The sequence below is a fragment of the Callithrix jacchus genome, chromosome 1 (assembly GCF_049354715.1).
Source record: "Callithrix jacchus isolate 240 chromosome 1, calJac240_pri, whole genome shotgun sequence".
Lineage (NCBI taxonomy): Eukaryota > Metazoa > Chordata > Mammalia > Primates > Cebidae > Callithrix > Callithrix jacchus.
Genome location: NC_133502.1, coordinates 183,338,575 through 183,358,086, shown reverse-complemented (window position 1 = coordinate 183,358,086; position 19,512 = coordinate 183,338,575). Strand labels below are relative to the sequence as shown.

General features: G+C 56.0%; 1 protein-coding gene across 4 annotated transcripts in view; it reads right to left on the bottom strand.

The window, feature by feature from the left end:
* The window catches only part of COL5A1 (collagen type V alpha 1 chain), a 193,252-nt gene that overhangs the window by 18,233 nt on the left and 155,507 nt on the right, over window positions 1-19,512 (bottom strand). For all 4 annotated transcript variants that reach the window (XR_013527273.1, XM_035262258.3, XM_035262257.3 and 1 more), the window contains exons 43-62: window positions 17,429-17,536; window positions 16,413-16,466; window positions 15,343-15,396; window positions 15,137-15,244; window positions 14,288-14,341; window positions 14,078-14,185; window positions 11,550-11,603; window positions 10,614-10,721; window positions 9,866-9,919; window positions 9,510-9,563; window positions 8,493-8,546; window positions 7,800-7,853; window positions 6,872-6,979; window positions 6,735-6,788; window positions 6,586-6,639; window positions 5,426-5,533; window positions 4,172-4,225; window positions 3,319-3,354; window positions 2,880-2,933; window positions 1,186-1,441 (exon numbers count right to left, since the gene is read on the bottom strand). Coding sequence is in view for 3 of the 4 variants with exons in the window: in XM_035262258.3 (XP_035118149.2) it covers window positions 1,186-1,441; window positions 2,880-2,933; window positions 3,319-3,354; window positions 4,172-4,225; window positions 5,426-5,533; window positions 6,586-6,639; window positions 6,735-6,788; window positions 6,872-6,979; window positions 7,800-7,853; window positions 8,493-8,546; window positions 9,510-9,563; window positions 9,866-9,919; window positions 10,614-10,721; window positions 11,550-11,603; window positions 14,078-14,185; window positions 14,288-14,341; window positions 15,137-15,244; window positions 15,343-15,396; window positions 16,413-16,466; window positions 17,429-17,536 (1,588 nt within the window). In the remaining variant the exon portion in view is untranslated. The remainder of the gene's footprint in view (window positions 1-1,185; window positions 1,442-2,879; window positions 2,934-3,318; window positions 3,355-4,171; window positions 4,226-5,425; window positions 5,534-6,585; window positions 6,640-6,734; window positions 6,789-6,871; window positions 6,980-7,799; window positions 7,854-8,492; window positions 8,547-9,509; window positions 9,564-9,865; window positions 9,920-10,613; window positions 10,722-11,549; window positions 11,604-14,077; window positions 14,186-14,287; window positions 14,342-15,136; window positions 15,245-15,342; window positions 15,397-16,412; window positions 16,467-17,428; window positions 17,537-19,512) is intronic.

Genomic DNA, 19,512 nt, shown 5'->3' with positions numbered 1-19,512 from the left:
CTGGGAATTCATGCATGTGGGATCAGAGCCTACTGGAACTATGAATGTCCCTCAAATCTTGTAGGGGGACCATCCAGACTTCCTGGGGAGAGACAGGAAGACATGTGATTCTATCCTGCAACTGGTGCCTGATGCAATGACAATGAGAAGGAGGATGTGTTTTTATGGTACTGCAGAGTTTGAAGACTGCCCGAGTACAGCATCCAATGCCGGTCCAGACACTGACCCTCACTTCTAGCTGGCACTGACCCTTACTTCCTCTGGCACTGACCCTTACTTCCTCTGGCACTGACCCTTATTCCTCTGGCACTGACCCTTACTTCCTCTGGCACTGACCCTTATTCCTCTGGCACTGACCCTTACTTCCTCTGACACTGACCCTTACTTCCTCTGGCACTGACCCTTACTTCCGGCTGACACTGACCCTCACTTCCTCTGGCACTGACCCTTACTTCCGGCTGACACTGACCCTCACTTCCTCTGGCACTGACCCTTACTTCCGGCTGACACTGACCCTTACTTCCTCTGGCACTGACCTCACTTCCAGCTGGCACTGACCCTTATTTCCGGCTGACACTGACCCTTACTTCTGGCTGGCACTGACCCCCACTTCTGGCTGGAACTGACCCTTACTTCAGCTGACAATGACCCTTACTTCCACTGACACTGACCCTCACTTCTGGCTGGCACTGACCCTTACTTCCTCTGGCACTGATCCTTACTTCCAGCTGGCACTGACCCTTACTTCCGCCTGGCATTGACCCTTATTTCAGCTGACACTGACCCTTACTTCCACTGGCACTGTACCAGCCAAAGGCCTCTCATGCACTACCTCGTGCAGGTCTGTCCTCTTCCAGGCAGATGTTTTTATTACCATTTGAGAGGTCAGGAACATGAGGTTCAAGCAGGTCACCTGCCAGAAAATGGCTAAGACCAGATGAGAACCTGGTCGGTCTGAGCTCAAAGCCTTGGCCTCTGTACCCAGCCTCAGCCTGAGATGCCTCCATAAACTCCACGAGGAGAGGCTCTTGTGCACCCTTGCCCCATGGATGGGGAGGCTGCTGTTGCCCGTCCTGTCCTTTCCGCTGTGCCTGGCTGAACTGTCCTTGCCACACTCCATGTGTCCTCTAGGTCCATGCCTGCTTTGTGGGGCCAGCCCTGCCCCTGCTTTGGTAGGGCCCTCACCATCTGGGAAGTCAGGGTGGCAGAGCTGCAGGTCTTTGCAGGTGCGGGCAGGGTTCTGCTGCGTGCCCAGGGGCCGCTTCATCTGCTCAATCTCCAGCTTCAGGGAGTTGAGTGAGCCAAAGATCTCTTCCATGCCGTCTGCGTAGTCCATGTAGTTCTCGCCATTCCCATCGTCCAGCAGCTGGCTGGCGTCGATGTTCCTCCGCGTCCTGGACGCCTGGATCGGCAGGGGCTGGATGACCTCGCCCGGGGGGCCCTGGGGCAGGACAGGAGCAGTGGTAGGTGATGGAGGAGGGGATGGGTCACAGGACAGGAACAGAGCAGGGACAGTGGGGGCCGCATCTGCAGGGGCTCCCTGGGGCCTGGAGACCTGGGCTATGTGGACATCTGTCCACCTTAGCCCTGTTTTCTTCCTTCCTCCAGTTTCTGGAACATCCCACGCCCATCCCCACTGCCAGCTTCTTGCCAGCATTGAGGACCTCTTGCCTCTAAGCTGCACCTCTATTCCCTCTTCCCTTTCTCTCTAGAGCTGAAACTTAACAGCATGCAGCCTGGGGCTTGCACCTGCCATCCTGCCCTCAGCCACACGAAAGGCTAAGCCTTAGGAAAGGAACCAGGTCTTTCCTTTCTTGCCTCTGCAGCCCTAGCTGGGGCCTGAACACAGGGGGCCACATGAGTCCCTCCTGAAGCAAGGAGCCATTCACTACCTGGAGGCCCCAGCTAAGATGACGATGGGAGCTGAGAGACTCCACAATCAACAGGGGGTGTCCAAGAGTGCACTTGCTGTGCCCTGTTTCAAACTGGCTTCACCATGCACCTCGAGGGCTTTATTTAGTGCTCCAACACACACACATAGGCATGCACACACACTATAAACGCACACACATGCATGCACACACACTATAAACGCACACACACGCATGCACACACACATTATAAATGCACACACATGCATGCACACACTCATTATAAATGCACACATATGCATACGCACACAAATGCACACACATTATAAATGCACACACGTATGCATGCACACGCATGCACACACATTATAAATACGCATGCATGCACACACATAAATGCACACAATTACAAACGCACACACATAAATGCACACACACATTATAAATGCACACATACACACATGCACACATATCCCAGGCATGCATGTACACACATACACACATGTACGCAGATACACATGCCATGTATGCATATACACAGTATAAAAACACACACATGCACATGCACTACACATGCACACACACATGTGCCCCCACATATACACATGCATACCCATACATATGCACACAGACCATGTACACACATATTGTGTGCATGCACATATACACAATGTATGCACACATACAGACATGCACACATACACGTGCCCATACATTCACACACACATATACACATTCACACGGTATGCACACACGTTTTCACACACACAGCACACACACACGTGTATCCTCTCTCTCCTGGCCAGCTGTTCTTCCAGGGCCAGTTGGCCTGTGAGCTGCCTGTGGACACCTGTGTGACTGTTTCCCCTGCTGCACCCCAGCAACAAGGCCCAGGCATGCCACACGGGCTTCAGGAGTCTCAGGAGGGCCACACACACAGTTCTTTCTCGATTCCCTCAGAGCTAGCCAGAGACCCCACCCCCTTCCTGGGTTTCAGAGGCTACTTACCGGGGGGCCTGGGGGGCCTGGATGGCCTGCCTCACCCTTTGGGCCAGTTGGACCCTGGGGAAAGAGAAAAGAATCAACCATTGGTCACAAAGCGTGAGGGGACTCTGAATCCACCTTCAGCTCTAGAGTGGTCCCTGGAGACCTGTGTGGGGGAGATGGCCCTCACAACCACAGGAGAGAAGAGAATGGCAGGGCCCCCTATACCCTCCTGGATCCCTGAGATGAGAACAGAGCAGGATGCAGCCCTTCCTTGCAGGGGCTGAGCAGCCTGCACGCCTCGGTCTGCCATGCTGGAGTCACTTTAGAAAGACGGGAGGATGGTGAGCGGCAGGACCTGAGCTGGGACAGGTGTCCAGGTGGTTTGTTCCTGTGCCAGGGGGCCCGCCGCCCTCCCCCACCTCCCAGGCATGTGGCCTGGCTGGGACAGCGTGTCACTTACCGAGGAGCCCTTAGCACCTTTTGGACCAGGTGGACCCTGCAGAGAGAGGAGGGCAGAGCATCAGGGAGCCAGGCGTCAGCTCCAGACCTACCATGTCCTGCCCAGCCTGGTCTTGCCCTCTCCCACCCATGTCCCTCTCAGGAGTCTACAACTGCACTTGCCCAGCTAGAGTGGGAGAAGGGTTGGGGCCTGGCTGGTGCTCACCCCTCAGGGAGACACAGGGTGGTCCTACCTGCACCCAGCCAGCCAACCACCTGCCCTGGCTAGGAAACCGCAGCTGAGACAGCTGTGCCGGGTGGGGAACAGTGGAAAAGAGCGTGTCCTGGCTCAGAAGGGGCTAATGAAATGCACCCCCAGCCCTCTCTAATAGCACACAGCAGGAGCAGGCCCCCATGGGCCAGGTGCACCTGCTGCAGCAGCTTCAGGGACGTCCTGGGAAGGATGTCCCAGCCATGTGAGACCCAGGCGGTGGTGCCACAGAGGTGGTGCCACAAACTCTGCTTGTCTGGGCCAGGTTGGCCCTGCTTCTAGAAATTGGGAGGGCTGGAGAGCCAACCACTACCTTCCTCACCCACCCCAGATGCTTACGGACAAGTGGCCTCGTTCCCTGCAGTGGCCACAGACAATTCCCGCCCCGTCTTCCCCACCCGAAGCCAGGGCTGAGCAACCCCATTGCCTTTCTTCTGTCCCATGGAACCCCAACGTTGAGTTAATGGGCAAATCTACCCTGGAGGCCCCAGTTCCTGCTTCTCATGTGACTTTTCTACTATTCTCCAGCCCCACACTGAGGCTGCAAGGCTCATCCCCACTCCCTGCCCTCCGGGAAATGACCACACCCCTCCCAGATACGCACCGGCAGGCCAGGGGGCCCAGGAGGTCCAATCGGGCCAGAAGGACCAGTGATACCCTGAAAAGGAGCAGAAAACGCAGGTTATTACCTTCAGACAAGGCAGAGCCATGGGGCTGCCACCGTGCCATCTTGCCACACCCCTCGACTCCCCTGTCCCTTCCCCAGGGTGCCCCTTCCGCCCCTCAGCAGCCTCTTGTGGCTGCTCTCTGCTCCCGGGCTGTACATGCCAGGAGACCCATCAACCCAGGCTGGCTGAGCATCCCCCACAAGGCTGCCAGCCCCCAGCACTGCTCCCTCGGTCAGGCTGCCAGGAACTCTCTCTCATCCCCCAGGCCACCAAGGACTTTGGGGAACGCTGGTCAAGGAGAACGGTCAATGGCATGGAGGACAACGGCCAAAAGGAAGGGCCTGCACTGAGCTCCATCCTTCAGCAATGTCCCACAACCTTCCCGGGGCCCACAGTGGGGGCGCCACCTCACTCCCAGACTCCAAGGGCTCTGTCTGCTCCTGGCCTGTCCCCCACATTCTATGAGACATGGGTGCTGGTAGGCATAGCGTGGTGTGTGTGTGTATGTCTATCACACCTTGCTTGGGAAGGAAAGATTCCCAAGTGGGAATGAGGATCCATGGCCCTCACGGGGGAAGGACAGAGACTTCGAGGGTCACCTTGTCCCCTCTCCTGCCTCCATGGCACATGTCGCCCTCTCCAGGCCACTTCCAAGTCACTCAGTTGGACAGAGTGAAGCTCTCTGCATGGGGTCTCCTTGGCTATGACTTGTAGAGGCTGCAAACTCCCATAAGCTACAGTGGCTTCCAGGGGTGTCTGGGGGCAGCTGGGGGAGGTGGAATCAGGGACCGGAACCGCCACTCTGTCCGCAGCCCTGGCAAACATAGCTGGTTGTCACCAGTGACCTCCTGGGTAAGCGGCAGATGACGGATAGGCTCTCCCACCAGCTGGGAACCGGGCAGAATGACCTGACTTCCAAGTCCCTCCAGCTCCAGGGGCTGCCACGGTCCTGTGGAGGAAGCTCTGCCTGCCAGTCTGGGCATGGGGCTGGGAGGAGGCTCTGCCCAGCTCCCTGTGCACCTGGGTGAGCCCAGCCCTTCCATGTTCCCATCTGCCAAGCAGGATGACTGGACTCAACTGACATGGGGATGTCCTTCCAGCTCTCATGGGTCTTGGGTCCCCGGGTGCCTGCCCCAGGGATCTAAAATGCCTCTCGACAGCCCACACACAAGAAGTGCCATCTCACGCACCTGTTCTCCCTTAGGACCGGAGGAGCCCTGGGGGCCGGGGAGACCACGGTCGCCCTTCTCACCCTGTTCACCTGGAGGACCGATGAGCCCGATCAGGCCTGGGTGACCCTGTGGGAGAATGAAGACAGGAAGGGGCATTTGAGGAGCCACACCTCACCCACGCCACAGTGGGCCAGTCGGCACGCAGCACAGCCACGGCCGGCCCGGGAACCTCAAGGTCATGTCAGCCTCCCGGGACGGGGAACAAGCTCAACAGAGAGGCTGGTGACAAGACGGCAGGTCCCAGGCAGCCCTTCGCTGGCCAGAGTCCTGTCTACAAACAGATGGAGCCACAGACACAGAGACAGACAAAGTGACAAGTGGGTTTCCTGAGCGGTAGCGTCTGGCTCTTTCTCTTCATACACACTCTCCATTTCTGTTTGGCAGATTCCCCGCCTGCTCCTCTGCGGAACTAGAGTTTGTGGGCTGACCCAGAGAGAAAGGTGCAGAGCAGTGGAGATACCACGGTCATCTGCTGTTTTTTAAAAAAGAAGAATCCATGGCAGGTGCTGTCTCTGTCTTCTAGGAACCCACAGAAAGCCCCCTGCAGGGACGCCCCAGCTCTCATTTGCCTCGGGGCTTGGGGTGCGTGGCGGGTTGTGGCAGATGTCAGAGTGGAAGTGAGAGGGCCCTCGCTGGCTTTTGCTTCATATACAACCACCTGACTCCTGAGTGCCTTTTATGTCTGTAAATAAATCAGTGCGGTAGAAAACAGTCCCCAGCAGCCAGGAAAAATAAAAGGCTTCGCTCCTGCTGCAGAGATGCCCCCACACCTCCTGCGGGAAGGATCTGAGGCCGAGAGCGCAGGGAGAGCAGTGGCTCCTGGAGCCTGGACACCCTTGAGCCGGGGCCTCTGCCTTGCCGGAAGGTTCTCCATCAATACTGCAGGAGCCTCTGGGATCCCCTGAACTGCTCAGGACTCCCCAAAGGCAGGGTCCATGCCTCACACACAGCGTGTCTATTTCCCCTTGTTGCATCACCTCTCGGGGGACCCACACCCAGCCTGCAGTGGGTGCCGGACACATTCAGGTGGCGGATCAAGGGCTTGTTGAGTTTGAACCCAGGGTCACAAATGTGAAGGCCCCAGGTCACAACTGCCGGGGCGCAGAGATGCCTCTTACCTTTTCACCTTTGGGACCAGAATCTCCTTTGAGGCCAGGAAGTCCTGGGGGACCCTGTGGGAGGAGGCAGAGGGATCAGAGTCCTCATCCCAGGGGTATCAGGTGGCAAACTCACCCCCACCCCTTACCCACCATGGGGCATCACTCACCATGGGGCCAGGGGGACCATCCGGGCCTGGGGATCCTGGGAGACCCTGTTCACCCTGAAACACAGAGATGCTCCCCATGAGTCCCTGAGCCCCTCATCCCTCCACTCAGCACGCTCCGCCCCTCCCAGCCTACTCACCACAGGGCCAGGGATCCCTCGAAGACCATCAGGACCGGGCTTCCCAGGGGCCCCCTGGGGGCCAATGGGGCCAGTCTTCCCAGGAGGGCCTTCCAAGCCTGCTTCTCCCTTCAGGGTGGCAGAGGGCAAAATGGGGTTCAGGGCTCTAGGCTCCAGGCACCCCAGCCTGGGACCACTGCTCGGAAACCCTGGGCACCTCTGGGAGAGCCCTGGATGACCCCAGATATCCAGGGCTGCCCTAATTCTCCACATTCCTTGTGGAAGCTGCCCTGGCCAAGTCTCCATCCCGATCATTTCCCCAGCCAGCAGGGACCCCAGCTTCTGCAAACCAGGCCAACCATAGCCATCACAGGGCCACTACCGAGGCAGAGGGGAAGCCCCTCAAGCTTCCCCATCTCACTTAATGACAGGCATCTCCAGGAGGGAGGCAAACAGCACCAGGCCGGGCCACCATCACCTCACTGAGAGAAGAGCCTCCCATGGGCTCCCGGGCCAGGCCCCAAGCTAACTGCACGGGAGATGGCATTCCATCTTCTCCAGGGGCCCCGCAGCAGACAGTCACCATCACACATGGTCCACTTCAAAGCTCAGTGGCTGGGGTACGGCCGGCTCGAAGACTAGGCACAAAGTGGCCAGGTGCCGGGGGACAGCAGAACTCAGCCCTGGGCTCCCTGACTCCGGCAGCCCCCACCCCACCTCCTCTCTCAGGCTGGCAGGGCAGACAGTCCCAGTCTTGTGGCCACCACGTGGCTGCCTCCTCCAGAGAGAACCAGGTCACTTCCCCACGTAGGCCATGAGCCAGGTGCCCCTGGGGTGGCCACTCTCAGCCTCTGTGGCCTTCTCTGCCCACACGGTTATCTACTCCCCACCCACTGGGCTCCCTTCCAGGAGGTCTACATGGTCACAGCCTGGCCCCAAAGCACGTTACCTTGGCTCCTTTCTCTCCCTGTCTGCCTTCGGGGCCTGCAGGGCCCGGGGGACCCTGAAACAAGCAAGGGAACAACAGGTGGTGAGCATGGCCTGAGGTGGCAGAGCGTGGCCTGTGGTGGCAGAGGGGCGAGCTCAGGGTGCAGGTGCTCAGGGTGTGCTGGGCAGGAGGGCAGGGCACAGGGTCACGGAAGCTGCTTCTAGGCTGCCTGCAAGACACGGGGCCCCAGTCCGAGTCCTACAGACTCCAGTTCCAGGTAAAGTCCTCTCAGGCCACATGGGAAGGTGCAGTGCATGCCGTGAGTTCCACCTTGCCTCCTGTTTCCTGCAGCCCCAGCAAGTGGCTGGGCCGCTCAGTCTGCAAAGGGTACCTTGCCTTCTCTTTTGTTCTGGCTTTTAGGTAAAACCTGATCCAGGAGACAAGGACTTTTGCAGCTTTGCGAGTCTTTCTCCCACAGTAGATACACTGAGGTGTCGGCAGCCAGCCTATCCTAAAGGGAGCAGCTGCGTTGACCTGGCACATCTGTGATTTTGTGCTGATATGGTGGAGGCTGAGCGGAGAACACGCCGCCCCAAGCCGTTCCTCATCAGTGCAGCTTGGAGCACCCAGGACCCAAGCAAAAGACAACAGGGAGGGGCAGGGGTGCTTCATGCAGGGAGCTGACAGCCAGGATGTGCTCGCAGAATTATTTACCCTTTTTCCTGGAGGCCCGGATGGGCCTGGTTCACCAGTAGGGCCGGGGGATCCCTGGTATTGGGAGAAAGAGCAAAGTGTCAGGAATTGAGGACTGTTTGAATCAGTCGAGGCAAAACACGCAGAGATTTCAGTCTACTCTGCTCAGCCAGCCCTGCAGCTGCTCTCTCTTCCTTGGGGGCTGGCACAGCACGCAGGCTGTGACAGCATAAGGAACCCAGACTCCCATCTCGTGGGTTTTCTGCATTTTGGAAGAGAGCTTTCCGACTCTAGATACACCATGATTGATTCAGTCCCCACCAAAAGCCAGGCAGGGAGGAGGCACGGGCATCCCCTCTGGCAGAAGCAGCGACACAGGCCTCAAAGTGCTAGAACGGGGGCATCTGTCGGGGAAACTGAGCCCAGGCTCCATCCCTAACCCCTTCTCTGAGTTGATGCCCCTCTCAACTCGGTTACATGCCCTCTGCCCTCGGTCCATGGTCCCCCATGCTTGACCAGGCTGGATGCAGAGTGAGGCAAGGGAACCCGTGAGGCCTCAGGGGCCACCTTCAGGCCCAGTCCAGCCCAGGGCCCATGGGGGTCGGTCTGTCCCAGAGAGACAATCTGGGCTTGAAGCAGTGTCTACAACACTCAACGTCAAGCGTGGGATGCAATGTCCAGTGTGATCTCAGTCACGGTAAGGCAGGAAGAGCTCGGTGAGGGGGGCACTGGCCCTGCCAGCCAGGGCTGTGGGTAAGACCTGACGTTCCGGCACAAGCCCGTGGCAGGTCGTGGAAGCCCTGGGGCTGCCGCAAACCTGCTTCTGGGACAGCACATGCATCTCAGAGGGAGGTCATGAGCCCGTCACTGTCCAGAATCAATGTCGTAAGGGAAGCAATATTGTATGGGAATCAATATCATAAGGGAATCAATATCAACTAGGTTGGAGTTTTTCCCAGAAATGAGCCAAGCAAGGTGCAAAGTCCCAAGAATACACTGACACCTCCACCAAGAACCCGGCCCAGATTGTGGACTCACCGTCTGTCCAGGTTCACCATCGTCTCCTTTGTCACCAGGGGGACCATCTTGACCCTGTGAGGACAAAAGCGTGCTCCTTGCTGACCCCCAGGTGGCACCCTGAGCTCCTGCACCAGCTCCCAATGCATCTCCAGCCCCTTCCCCAAACCCCGACCCATCCCGGTGCCAGCACACAGCCTGCTCGGGGGTCAAAGACATTTTCTTCCTTTGATCACCAGAACGTGAGGGCCTTTTGGGAAATTGCTGGTCCCAGTGAGAATTCATCAAAAAGAACAAGCAGAAAGAGGGGAAATGGGGCTGGCAGGGGCAGGCCAGCATTGCGGGTATCCAGTGGCTGTGCCCTCTTGAGCACCTACCGCGGGGCCAGGCTCTCCAGGGGGGCCAGGATCTCCAGGAAAACCCACTGGGCCCTGAAAAGAACAAAGAAAGAGGTGGCCAAGGCCATCAGCAACCTGACTGAGACCACGTGCGGCTGATCACGTCACGGCCTCAAGACGACCACCTGTCAGCATCCAGCTCCTAGGACTTTCCAGCAATTCCAACACCCCAGCGCGCTTTATGGTCCAGAAACCCTTCCCTGTGCGGCATCTCCCGGAGCCAGCAAGCCCGGCCAGCGGCCATGGCCACTGGTCACTGGCCAGTGGTCAGCTGGTCTCTTGATTTCCAGAGCCCTGCGCAGGTGTTCCACCCACAGGTCCATTTCCGGGAGCTCCAGGCTGCAACTAGAGCCTGGACCTTCAGACTTCGGGAATGTTCCTCTCCAAACCCCTCCTGATGCAAAATCAGGGCCGGCCACGGGCAGGGGCATCTTTCCAAAGCCCAGCTGTCACTGGCACCTCTCAGCCAGGCGCCTGGCCCACAGAGAACCACCACTCAGGGCCTTCTCTGCCAGGCCACACCTCTGTCTCGTCTCCACTACGTTGGTTCAGTAGCTAGTATGAACCAACTAGCTACTAGTTAGCTAGTGTCTAGGAAAATTACCCAAGACATGGACTTGGTCCTGAAGCTATTCACTGAGCAGAGCGCACGGCCAGTGAGTCAGAATGACCCCGTGCAGAGCCCCACCCCCACTGCAGGCCCCTGAGGCGTGGCTGGACTACTCACAGGGCTGCCTTTGGGACCATCGTCCCCGGGAGGGCCTTTGGGTCCAGGGGGTCCAGCAGCACCAGAAGGGCCCGACTCGCCCTTCTCTCCCCTTTCTCCTTTGGGTCCCTAGAGGGAAGAGGCCAGTGTCCAGGTCTCAGAGCCAACCACATCACCACACAGAGAGCAAGGCAGGTGCCTGTTTACAGTGGGTCTCCCCAGTTCTCACCCCATTCAGACCACCCTTTCCAAGTATCTGCTGAGCCCTGCAGGGGTCCAGCTGCCAGGTCGCTCCCCCAACCCTGAACCCCAATCCAGAGTCAGCCCCTGCATGCACCCCGACCAGGGCCTGAGGAGCCTTCACTTTCTGGGGCACTCAAAGGCTGAGATTCAGCTCTAGGTGGGAGGGACCGACTCCTGGACCGGACACTCGTCAGTGAAAACCACAAGGGGTGCTCACTGACCCCAGATCTCATGGGGAGGGAGAGCTCAGACCCCAGGAGACCCGAGTCCGCCCGGCTGGTCCTGGGCCTGAAAGCCACCCTCAGGCCGGCCTCACAGGGAATATTCATCCAGCCTGCACAGGCCTGGATATTCCTAGTCTGGCCCTCAAGGTCCAGGAGGACAAGGTAACAACAGCCGCCCTTACACTTATGGCAGCCTGTGAAGGGGATGGGAGCAAACACTACAGAGGGCCGAGTCCCCACAGGCCACTGGGCAGAGGTGGTCATCACTAGGTCTGCATGCACACGCGGGCACACACGGGCACACACTCACTCCCCCATCACACATCTTGTTCTAGGTAATTCCATGAAATGGGCACAGGAGGGGTTACAACTCCCATTTCACAGATGGAAAAACTGAGGCAGAGCTGGAATCTCTGACCCAGCACCCTGTCCACACGCCCGTCGGTTGCATACCACCCCTCCCACAGTGCCCACTCACTCACTCACTCACCGGGGGTCCACCTTCTCCCGGAAGGCCAGGCTCGCCTGCTTCACCGGGCTCCCCCTAGGGAGACAGCACGAGTGGTTATAGCACTGGTGAGCATGTGACGTGTGCAGTGCTACAGTTTCAAGCATGTGCCAAATCCTGCCTGCTGCCCGCCTGTGCCTGGGCACCAGGGACCCAGGGGTTAGTGGTGCAGTGGTTGCTGTCCCCAGATACTCCTGGAATTGGGGGGGGTGTGAGGCAAGTGGCAGGCAATGACAGACACAGGGCAGAGTATCTAGATTGCGAGTAACACCGTCCATGAAGGCTTTCCTGGAGCGCTGCTTCAAGGGTTGTGGAGGGTGACAATGAGAAGCTGGTAAGGGGCTGGACAGCCCTCGAGGTGGGGGACAGCCAGGGTAGAGGCAGGAGGAAGGGCACGCAGTCCTCGGGACACGGGACACAGGGACGCAGGGAAGGGGGCACGCACAGCGGCAAGTGAATAGGGCTGTGTGCCCTATGGTGGGGACGCCGAGGAAAACATCGCCTCTCTGCACAGAAGCCGTGCACCATCACCCTGTGGTCTCAGCAGGGCATATTTCTTTTTAATTTCTGTGTTGTAAAAATGAGCAGGGGTGGAAGGCTTCTTCCAATTTAATGGCCTGATGGATGTCAGAAAAATAGTTCTGAGCCAGGCGCAGTGGCTCATGCCTGTAATCCCAGCACTTTGGGAGGCTGAGGAAGGTGGATCACGAGGTCAGGAGTTTAAGACAAGCCTGGTCAACATGGTGAAACCCCCTCTCTACTAAAAATACAAAAATGAGCTGGGTGTGGTGGCACATGCCTGTAATCCCAGCTACTTGGGAGGCTGAGGCAGAAGAATCACTTGAACCAGGAAGTTGGAGGTTGTAGTGAGCCTAGATCATGCCGCTGCACTGCAGCCTTGTGATAGAGCGACAGAGCAACAGAGCAAGACTCCATCTCAAAAAAACAAAAAAGAAAAAGAAAAAAGAAAGCTTTGGAAACCGCAAGCAGGCAAACATGGGAACACAGATGTGGAATCAGAGCTTGGCACCATCCCACCTGGCACACATGCACATACACACACGCACTGATGTGCACACACAAGCTCACATACACAGGCACGCACCGATGTGCACATGTGAGCTCACATACACAGACAAGCAACAATGTGCACACATGAGCTCAGATACACAGGTACACATGCACACACCAATGTGCACACGTGAGCTCATACACAGGCATGCACAGATGTGCACACGCAAGCTCACATACACAGGCACACACTGACGTGCACACGAGCTCACATACACAGGCACGCATCTATATGCACACACAAGCTCACATACACAGGCACACACCGATGTGCACATGTGAGCTCACATACACAGGCAAGCAACAATGTGCACACATGAGCCCAGATACACAGGCACACATGCACACACCAATGTGCACAGGTGAGCTCATACACAGGCATGCACAGATGTGCACACGCGAGTTCACATACACAGGCACACACCGATGTGCACATGAGCTCACATACACAGGCATGCACCGATGTGCACACGAGCTCACATACACGGGCAGGCACTGATGTGCACAGGAGCTCACATACATAGACAGGCACCGATGTGTGCACACGAGCTCACATACATGGGCACGCACCAATGTGCACACGAGCTCACATACACGGGCATGCACCAATGTACACACGAGCTCACACACGGGCACGCACCAATGTGCACACATGAGCTCACATATACGGGCATGCACCGATGTGCACATGCGAGCTCACATACACGGGCATGCACCAATGTACACATGAGCTCACACACGGGCACACACCAATGTGCACACATGAGCTCACATATACGGGCATGCACCATGTGCACATGAGCTCACATACACGGGCATGCACCGATGTGCACACGAGCTCACATACACAGGCAGGCACTGATGTGCACAGGAGCTCACATACACAGGCAGGCACCGATGTGCACACATGAGCTCACATATACAGGCACACACCGATGTGCACATACAAGCTCACATACACAGGCACATGCGCGCATGCACGCGCGCGCGCACACACACACACACACACGGGCCCATCATGCTCACTTGGCTCCAAAACCAATCAGATGAAATGGAGAGGGCCGGGGGCTCTGAGAAAATAACTCAGCCGGTGGAAAGGGCATGCTTAGCAAGGCCAGCACGTTAAGGAACAGACAATTTCCACCAGAGCTGAGGCTTGGAGGAGGCAGGGGCTTTGCTGGTGGGGGCACTGTCTGGAAACTCTGCAAAAGGACATCACAGATGGACACCCAGAGTTCCCTGTTCCATTTCACAAGTATTCATCTACATTTCAAAATGCCTTTCATAGGAATAATCCAGCAAGCCACATGCACAGAGATGAGTACATCACACTCAGAGGTACACACACACACAGAGACATATACATGCATGCATGCGCACACACAAAACTCTCCCCAAACAGCCACGAATCTACCACCAGAGCAGGCACAAGGCCTCACCTTCTCTCCCACTGCACCAGGGTTTCCTATTCCGCCCGGGGGACCTTGTGGGCCATCAGCACCTGGAGCTCCGGAGGGTCCTCGGGGGCCAGGGGGACCTGGGGGGCCCTAGGAAAAGGGAGAGACCACTGAGCCCAGAGGAAACGCAAACATTTCCCGAAAACATGAGCCGCTACTACAGCCAGGCCCCGGAGTCTCAGGCACACTTACCATCTGGCCCACATCTCCCGTCTCACCCTTCTCGCCTGGAGGTCCTGGTAAACCCTGAGAACAGGAAACGTCCCAGTTAAGTGCTGTTCTGTCAAACTCACCCACCGCTTCCGTGACCTCCACCCACACAGTTCCACTGAGCCCCCAAAGCCCCGGGAAAGGTGCTTCTCTGCATACAGCTACCCAGTAGGACATCCCGGGGTTCTGAGTCTCAGAATCAGCCCAAGAAAATAAGCACAGAAGATTGCAAAGATTTACGACAAAGGTGCTTACAGCAGGTCCCATAAAATGATAAAGCCTAAAGAGCCAGCAGCAGGGGACGCCTGGGTAAATTATGTCACCACCAGATGCTGGCTTACTGCGCAGTGACTGAAAATCATGTTTCCCAAATAAACAGAAAGTCATGTGAAATGGCATTCAACATGCCTCATAACATCAAATGGGAATGGGGAACGGAAAATGGGAAAAGCTGGGGACAAAGTTTCTCTATGACTTATGACATGATTAATTTTGCAAAAAAACAAATAAAATGACATCTGCGCCTCTGTGTATGAGAATACAGGAATTCAAAAGCATGGCAATGAAACATGCTCAAACGTTTATCAGCATCTCTAGGGGGTGCATTTAGAAGTCATTGTTGCTGGTTTTTTTTTTTTTTACAAATCATCAGTTTCCACAATGAACGCGGAAATAAACGCGGCTGCTGAAGAGCCGTAGATGCGGCATGTCTGGAATTCTGGGAAGCCACAGCGCCTCCAGCTGGATGAGGAGGCCCAGGAGGCCCCCTGCAGCCTGGCCTTAGTGTTCCATTCTTTTAAAAGACAGGCGAGGTGAGAACCCCCCAGTTACCTGCAGCCCCACTGGCCCGGGGGGTCCAGGAAAGCCTCTGGGACCTTCATCCCCTTTCTGCCCGAAAAGACCCTGCTGGCCCCGAGGCCCCGGCTCGCCGTCAGCTCCCTGCAGGGAAATAACCAAGCACAAAGTGAGGGTGCTGGCCACGCAGCAGGTCTGGAGCGCAAGGGGCTTTCTGGAGGTCATTGAGTGCGGATACTCACAGAGGGGCCCGGCTGTCCGATGGGGCCTTGAGGACCCGTAGGCCCGGGAGGACCCTGTGGGGAACAAGACACAGACATGGGTGGCTTCCTGGATGGTGGAGAAGGCTGAGGGGGTGGGTCACACCCTGAGCCAGGGGACCCATGCATCCATCACCATCCGTTCAGTCTGCAAATGTGGCGTTCCTCACACCATGGCGCAAGCCTGCTGCAAGCTCTGGAAAGTCCAGGGATCTTGGTTCCACCCCGAGCCCATTTCTGGATGGCAAAGGCAGCTGCCCCCAGTGTCTCTTGAGTCCATGTGTGTCCTCTCAGCTCCCACTATGCACCCACAACACGGGCACTGTTGAGGCCCCTTCAACAGTGAGGATCCAGGATCACAAGCCCCTCTGGAGGCTCGCACCCAGCACCATGTAACCTGCTGTGCCTTCTGCAAGAGAACTTGGCATGGGCCCACGGGAAGGAGGAAAACGAGGAGGGTGCAGCGCTCTCGACCCCGGCAGCCCAACCCATGGCTAGAAGGGCATAGCCCCCACAGCAGGCCCTCCAGGAGTACAGCTCCTGCTCGCCTGGGAATCAGAATACTGGGTGAAGGGCCCACTGTACAGGAGATAAGGAGACCTTTCACCCATCGGAAGGGAGGGAGCTGAGCGATGGGGCCTTTGCAAGAAGATGCTAGTATTTCTAAACAGATCAAAGAGCAAAAAGGGGAAAAATGAACAGGCATTTGGTCAATGGTGCTGCCTCTGCCGGAACATTGTGGTTTCCTCACCTCAGAGGGCAACGGATGTGTCTGCAGAAGCCAAACCCTCAAGGACAGACACGCTTGATTTGTTTAATTTCACAAAACTGGTGGAGGCTTCCTGTTCATTCTAACACAGAGAGACTCACTCCCAGATACACATGCATGGGCACACACATGTTGCCGGAACATACACGTGTGGGAGATTTTCACAGAGTGTCCCTCCAATCATCAGCAATGCTGGCAAAGAACGCACACGGCCCATGGCCCACAGCCTGTGGCGACACCCCCCCGAACCTGGGGACCGCCGTGCTCCCCGAGCCAATCTTACCTGCTCGCCTTTGTCCCCCTTGCTTCCTTTCTGCCCTGGCTCCCCGATCTCTCCCTGGAGGAAGGGGTGGGGGATTCCATTAGACAAGCTGACACCCACTTGAACCTTTCCTGCTCCCCATAAGGAATTTTTCTTGGAGACTAAGAACAGTGCCCTTTCCAGGTGGCTCCATAACTTTCCTGCGAAGAAATGTTTCCATCTCTTAACTTGATTTCCTTTTTACTACAAGGGCTAAAAGGGATGAGGGCTTGATCTGATGCTCTACAGGCTTTTAGTCGACTTGCAAATATGGGAAAAGTCATATTGAAAATATTTACTCTGTTTTTCAAATTGGGCCGCTACCATGACAACATAATAATAGACAACTCAATTACTATGTTGCCAAAGAAGTGATTAAAACGCTCTCTGCTGTTTCTGCTGGTGCAAGTCAGTCTCCCGCCCCGAGATGTAAGACATCCTCCACGCAGAGGTGACAAAGTCGCAAGTGTCCCCAGAGAGGTGTCATAAATAGAAAGTTAAAGCAGAGCAGAATTTCACTGCCTGCATTAAATGAAGGATAAAATACAAGCTCCTGCAGTCATCATTGTAGAATTATAAAGCACATTCTTAATGAACGGGAGCCTTGATAATTCAAGTGGAGACATTTACAAATAGATATTGAGCAAAAGCTCATTAAACTGGGCTCCGCAGTTTCAGAATTTGAAATGATCTTCGGGGATCGGGGAGCATTTTTCTCTGCTCTGGCTACTCACAGCAAATGTCATGGGCAGCCTCAAAATGACACAGGAGGAAGTGGTCTGTAAGTTCCCTCAAGCATGCCACAGACTGCGTGGATTACCACCTACCTGTGGGCTGCTGCGAAATCACCCCCTAACACCGGGACTGCAAGGAGGGTGCGGCATCGCTGCTGGCTGAGCCGTTACACCCACAGCACCCTATCCTTGAAAATCACCGCCCTCCCTTGCACCTGCCTGCCCACTCAGATCTGGCCATGTGTCAGTCTGGATTCTCCTTACCTTATCTCCATCTTCTCCAGGGGGACCCACAGGGCCAGCTGGACCTGGGAGCCCCACAGGACCCTGGAGACCGTCTCGGCCAGCTGGGCCTTGTGGGCCTTTCTCACCCTAGAGAATACACAAGATCTCACATCAAATGTGGCTCCAACTTCGGCACACCCCACCACCAGTTCATTACTCAAGAGAGGGACATGTGGATGGGAAGTGGGAGTTGGGGAAGGCGACCAGCCCCAGAATCCTAATGGATTTCAGCCAGGTCCACGGAGGGCAGGCTCTGAGCCCGACCCTGGACCGTGAACTGCTGCATCACTACAATTAATCCATGCTCATCCTAGGAAAGCCTGCTCTTTTACATATGGGGAAACTGAGGCACAGTGAGCAGTAGAGACAGGACCCAAAGCCAGCCAGCCACATTCCTGAGCCTGCATGTGGATCATCTAAGCTAGTGACTGGGAGCCAAGCCCAGTGACCAGGATGGCCTGAGCTCCAGCTTTCACCAACTTCCCGATGCTTTATATACCCTGCAGACACTCTCCCTGCATGCATACACAAGGACATGCATGCACACACATGAAGACATGCAAGCACACACAGGCACACACCATGTATATACATACGCACATGCACACACAGAAATATGCCTGTGTATGGACATGCATACACGCATGCATACATATGCGCCTGCACAAAACAAGCACACTCACATGCATGTGCATACAAAGTATGCACCAACGTGTACACACAAGCACATGCATACACACACAAGGACATATGCACAGGCACACTGACGTGTGTGTGTGCACAGGCACACGATCATGTGCACACAGGTACACACACAGGGCACATCTGCATGCTCACGCACACCCGGCATCTCCCGTCCTACTAACTTGGACTCATTTCCTCCTAACTGCCTGCTTGGTGATCTGACATGATCCTAAGTGCTTGCTTCGCTGAGTTTTACCAGCCACCACATCACTCTGTAAACAGCCTGCATTTTCTCATCCCAGTCAGGAATCCCTTTCTCCCGACACACACACGGAAGGAGGGTGTGCCCGTCGGGAAGGGGAACATGGCAGAACATGTTCTGGTCTAAACAAGGCCGGGATTTAGTCACCCCTCCCCATCCTGTCTTACCACCTCCTCCCTCCGCAACTCGCGGCCTACTCTTCAGACTTAGCTCCTATTCATAGACGTTTCTACCCTACTTAAGCCAGAAGATGCAAAGACCACGTGTGGGACTTTTGTGGACGCTTCCTGTCCTACATTCCCGGTCAGGTCGGGAGTTCTCAGAGACGTCCGACCTTTGCTTAGCCTTTCCTTCCCTCTGGAGCTATTCTGGGAGGATGAAGAGCTTCTCCCTGGATAGAGCGACTCTTGCAAGGATTCTGCTTCAATGTTTACTCTCGAAAAAGTGAACCAAGCCACTCCCAACCGTGTGTGCGTCCTACGCACTGACTGCCCCGCAGACTTCCGTTTTCTGGCACAGAGCCCAGCTGGATCTATGTCCTGGGTGCCTCACTGGAAACCATCAGAAGTCACTGAAATTGCCAATAACACACTGAACAGATTCTCAATGGCACAGATGTTTCCATATGGGTTCCAGGGGCAGTCCTGCCCAGGGAATGTAGGCTGTTCCTGCTACCTGTGAGCCACTGAGAGCAAGACAGACAGGAAAATCACAGCTTTCTGGCTGGGCTCGGTAGCTCACACCTATGATCTGAGCACTTTCGGAGGCCGAGGAAGGTAGATCACCTGAGGTCAGGAGTTCAAGACCAGCCTGGCCAACATGGTGAAACCCCATCTCTACTAAAAATACAAAAATTAGCCAGGTGTGGTAACGTGCACCTATAATCCCAGTTACTCAGGAGGCTAAGGCAGGAGAATCACTTGAACCCAGGAGGTGGAGATTGCAGTGAGCCAAGGTTGTGCCAGTGTATTCCAGCCTGGGCAACAGAGTGAGACTCTGTCTCAAAGAAACAAAAAAGAAAAAAAAAGAAAAGAAAATCACAACTTTCTAACAAATCAATCAGCACCAGCACCCTCAATCTGAGATGGCCTGTGCTGATACTGCCAATTCCCGCAGA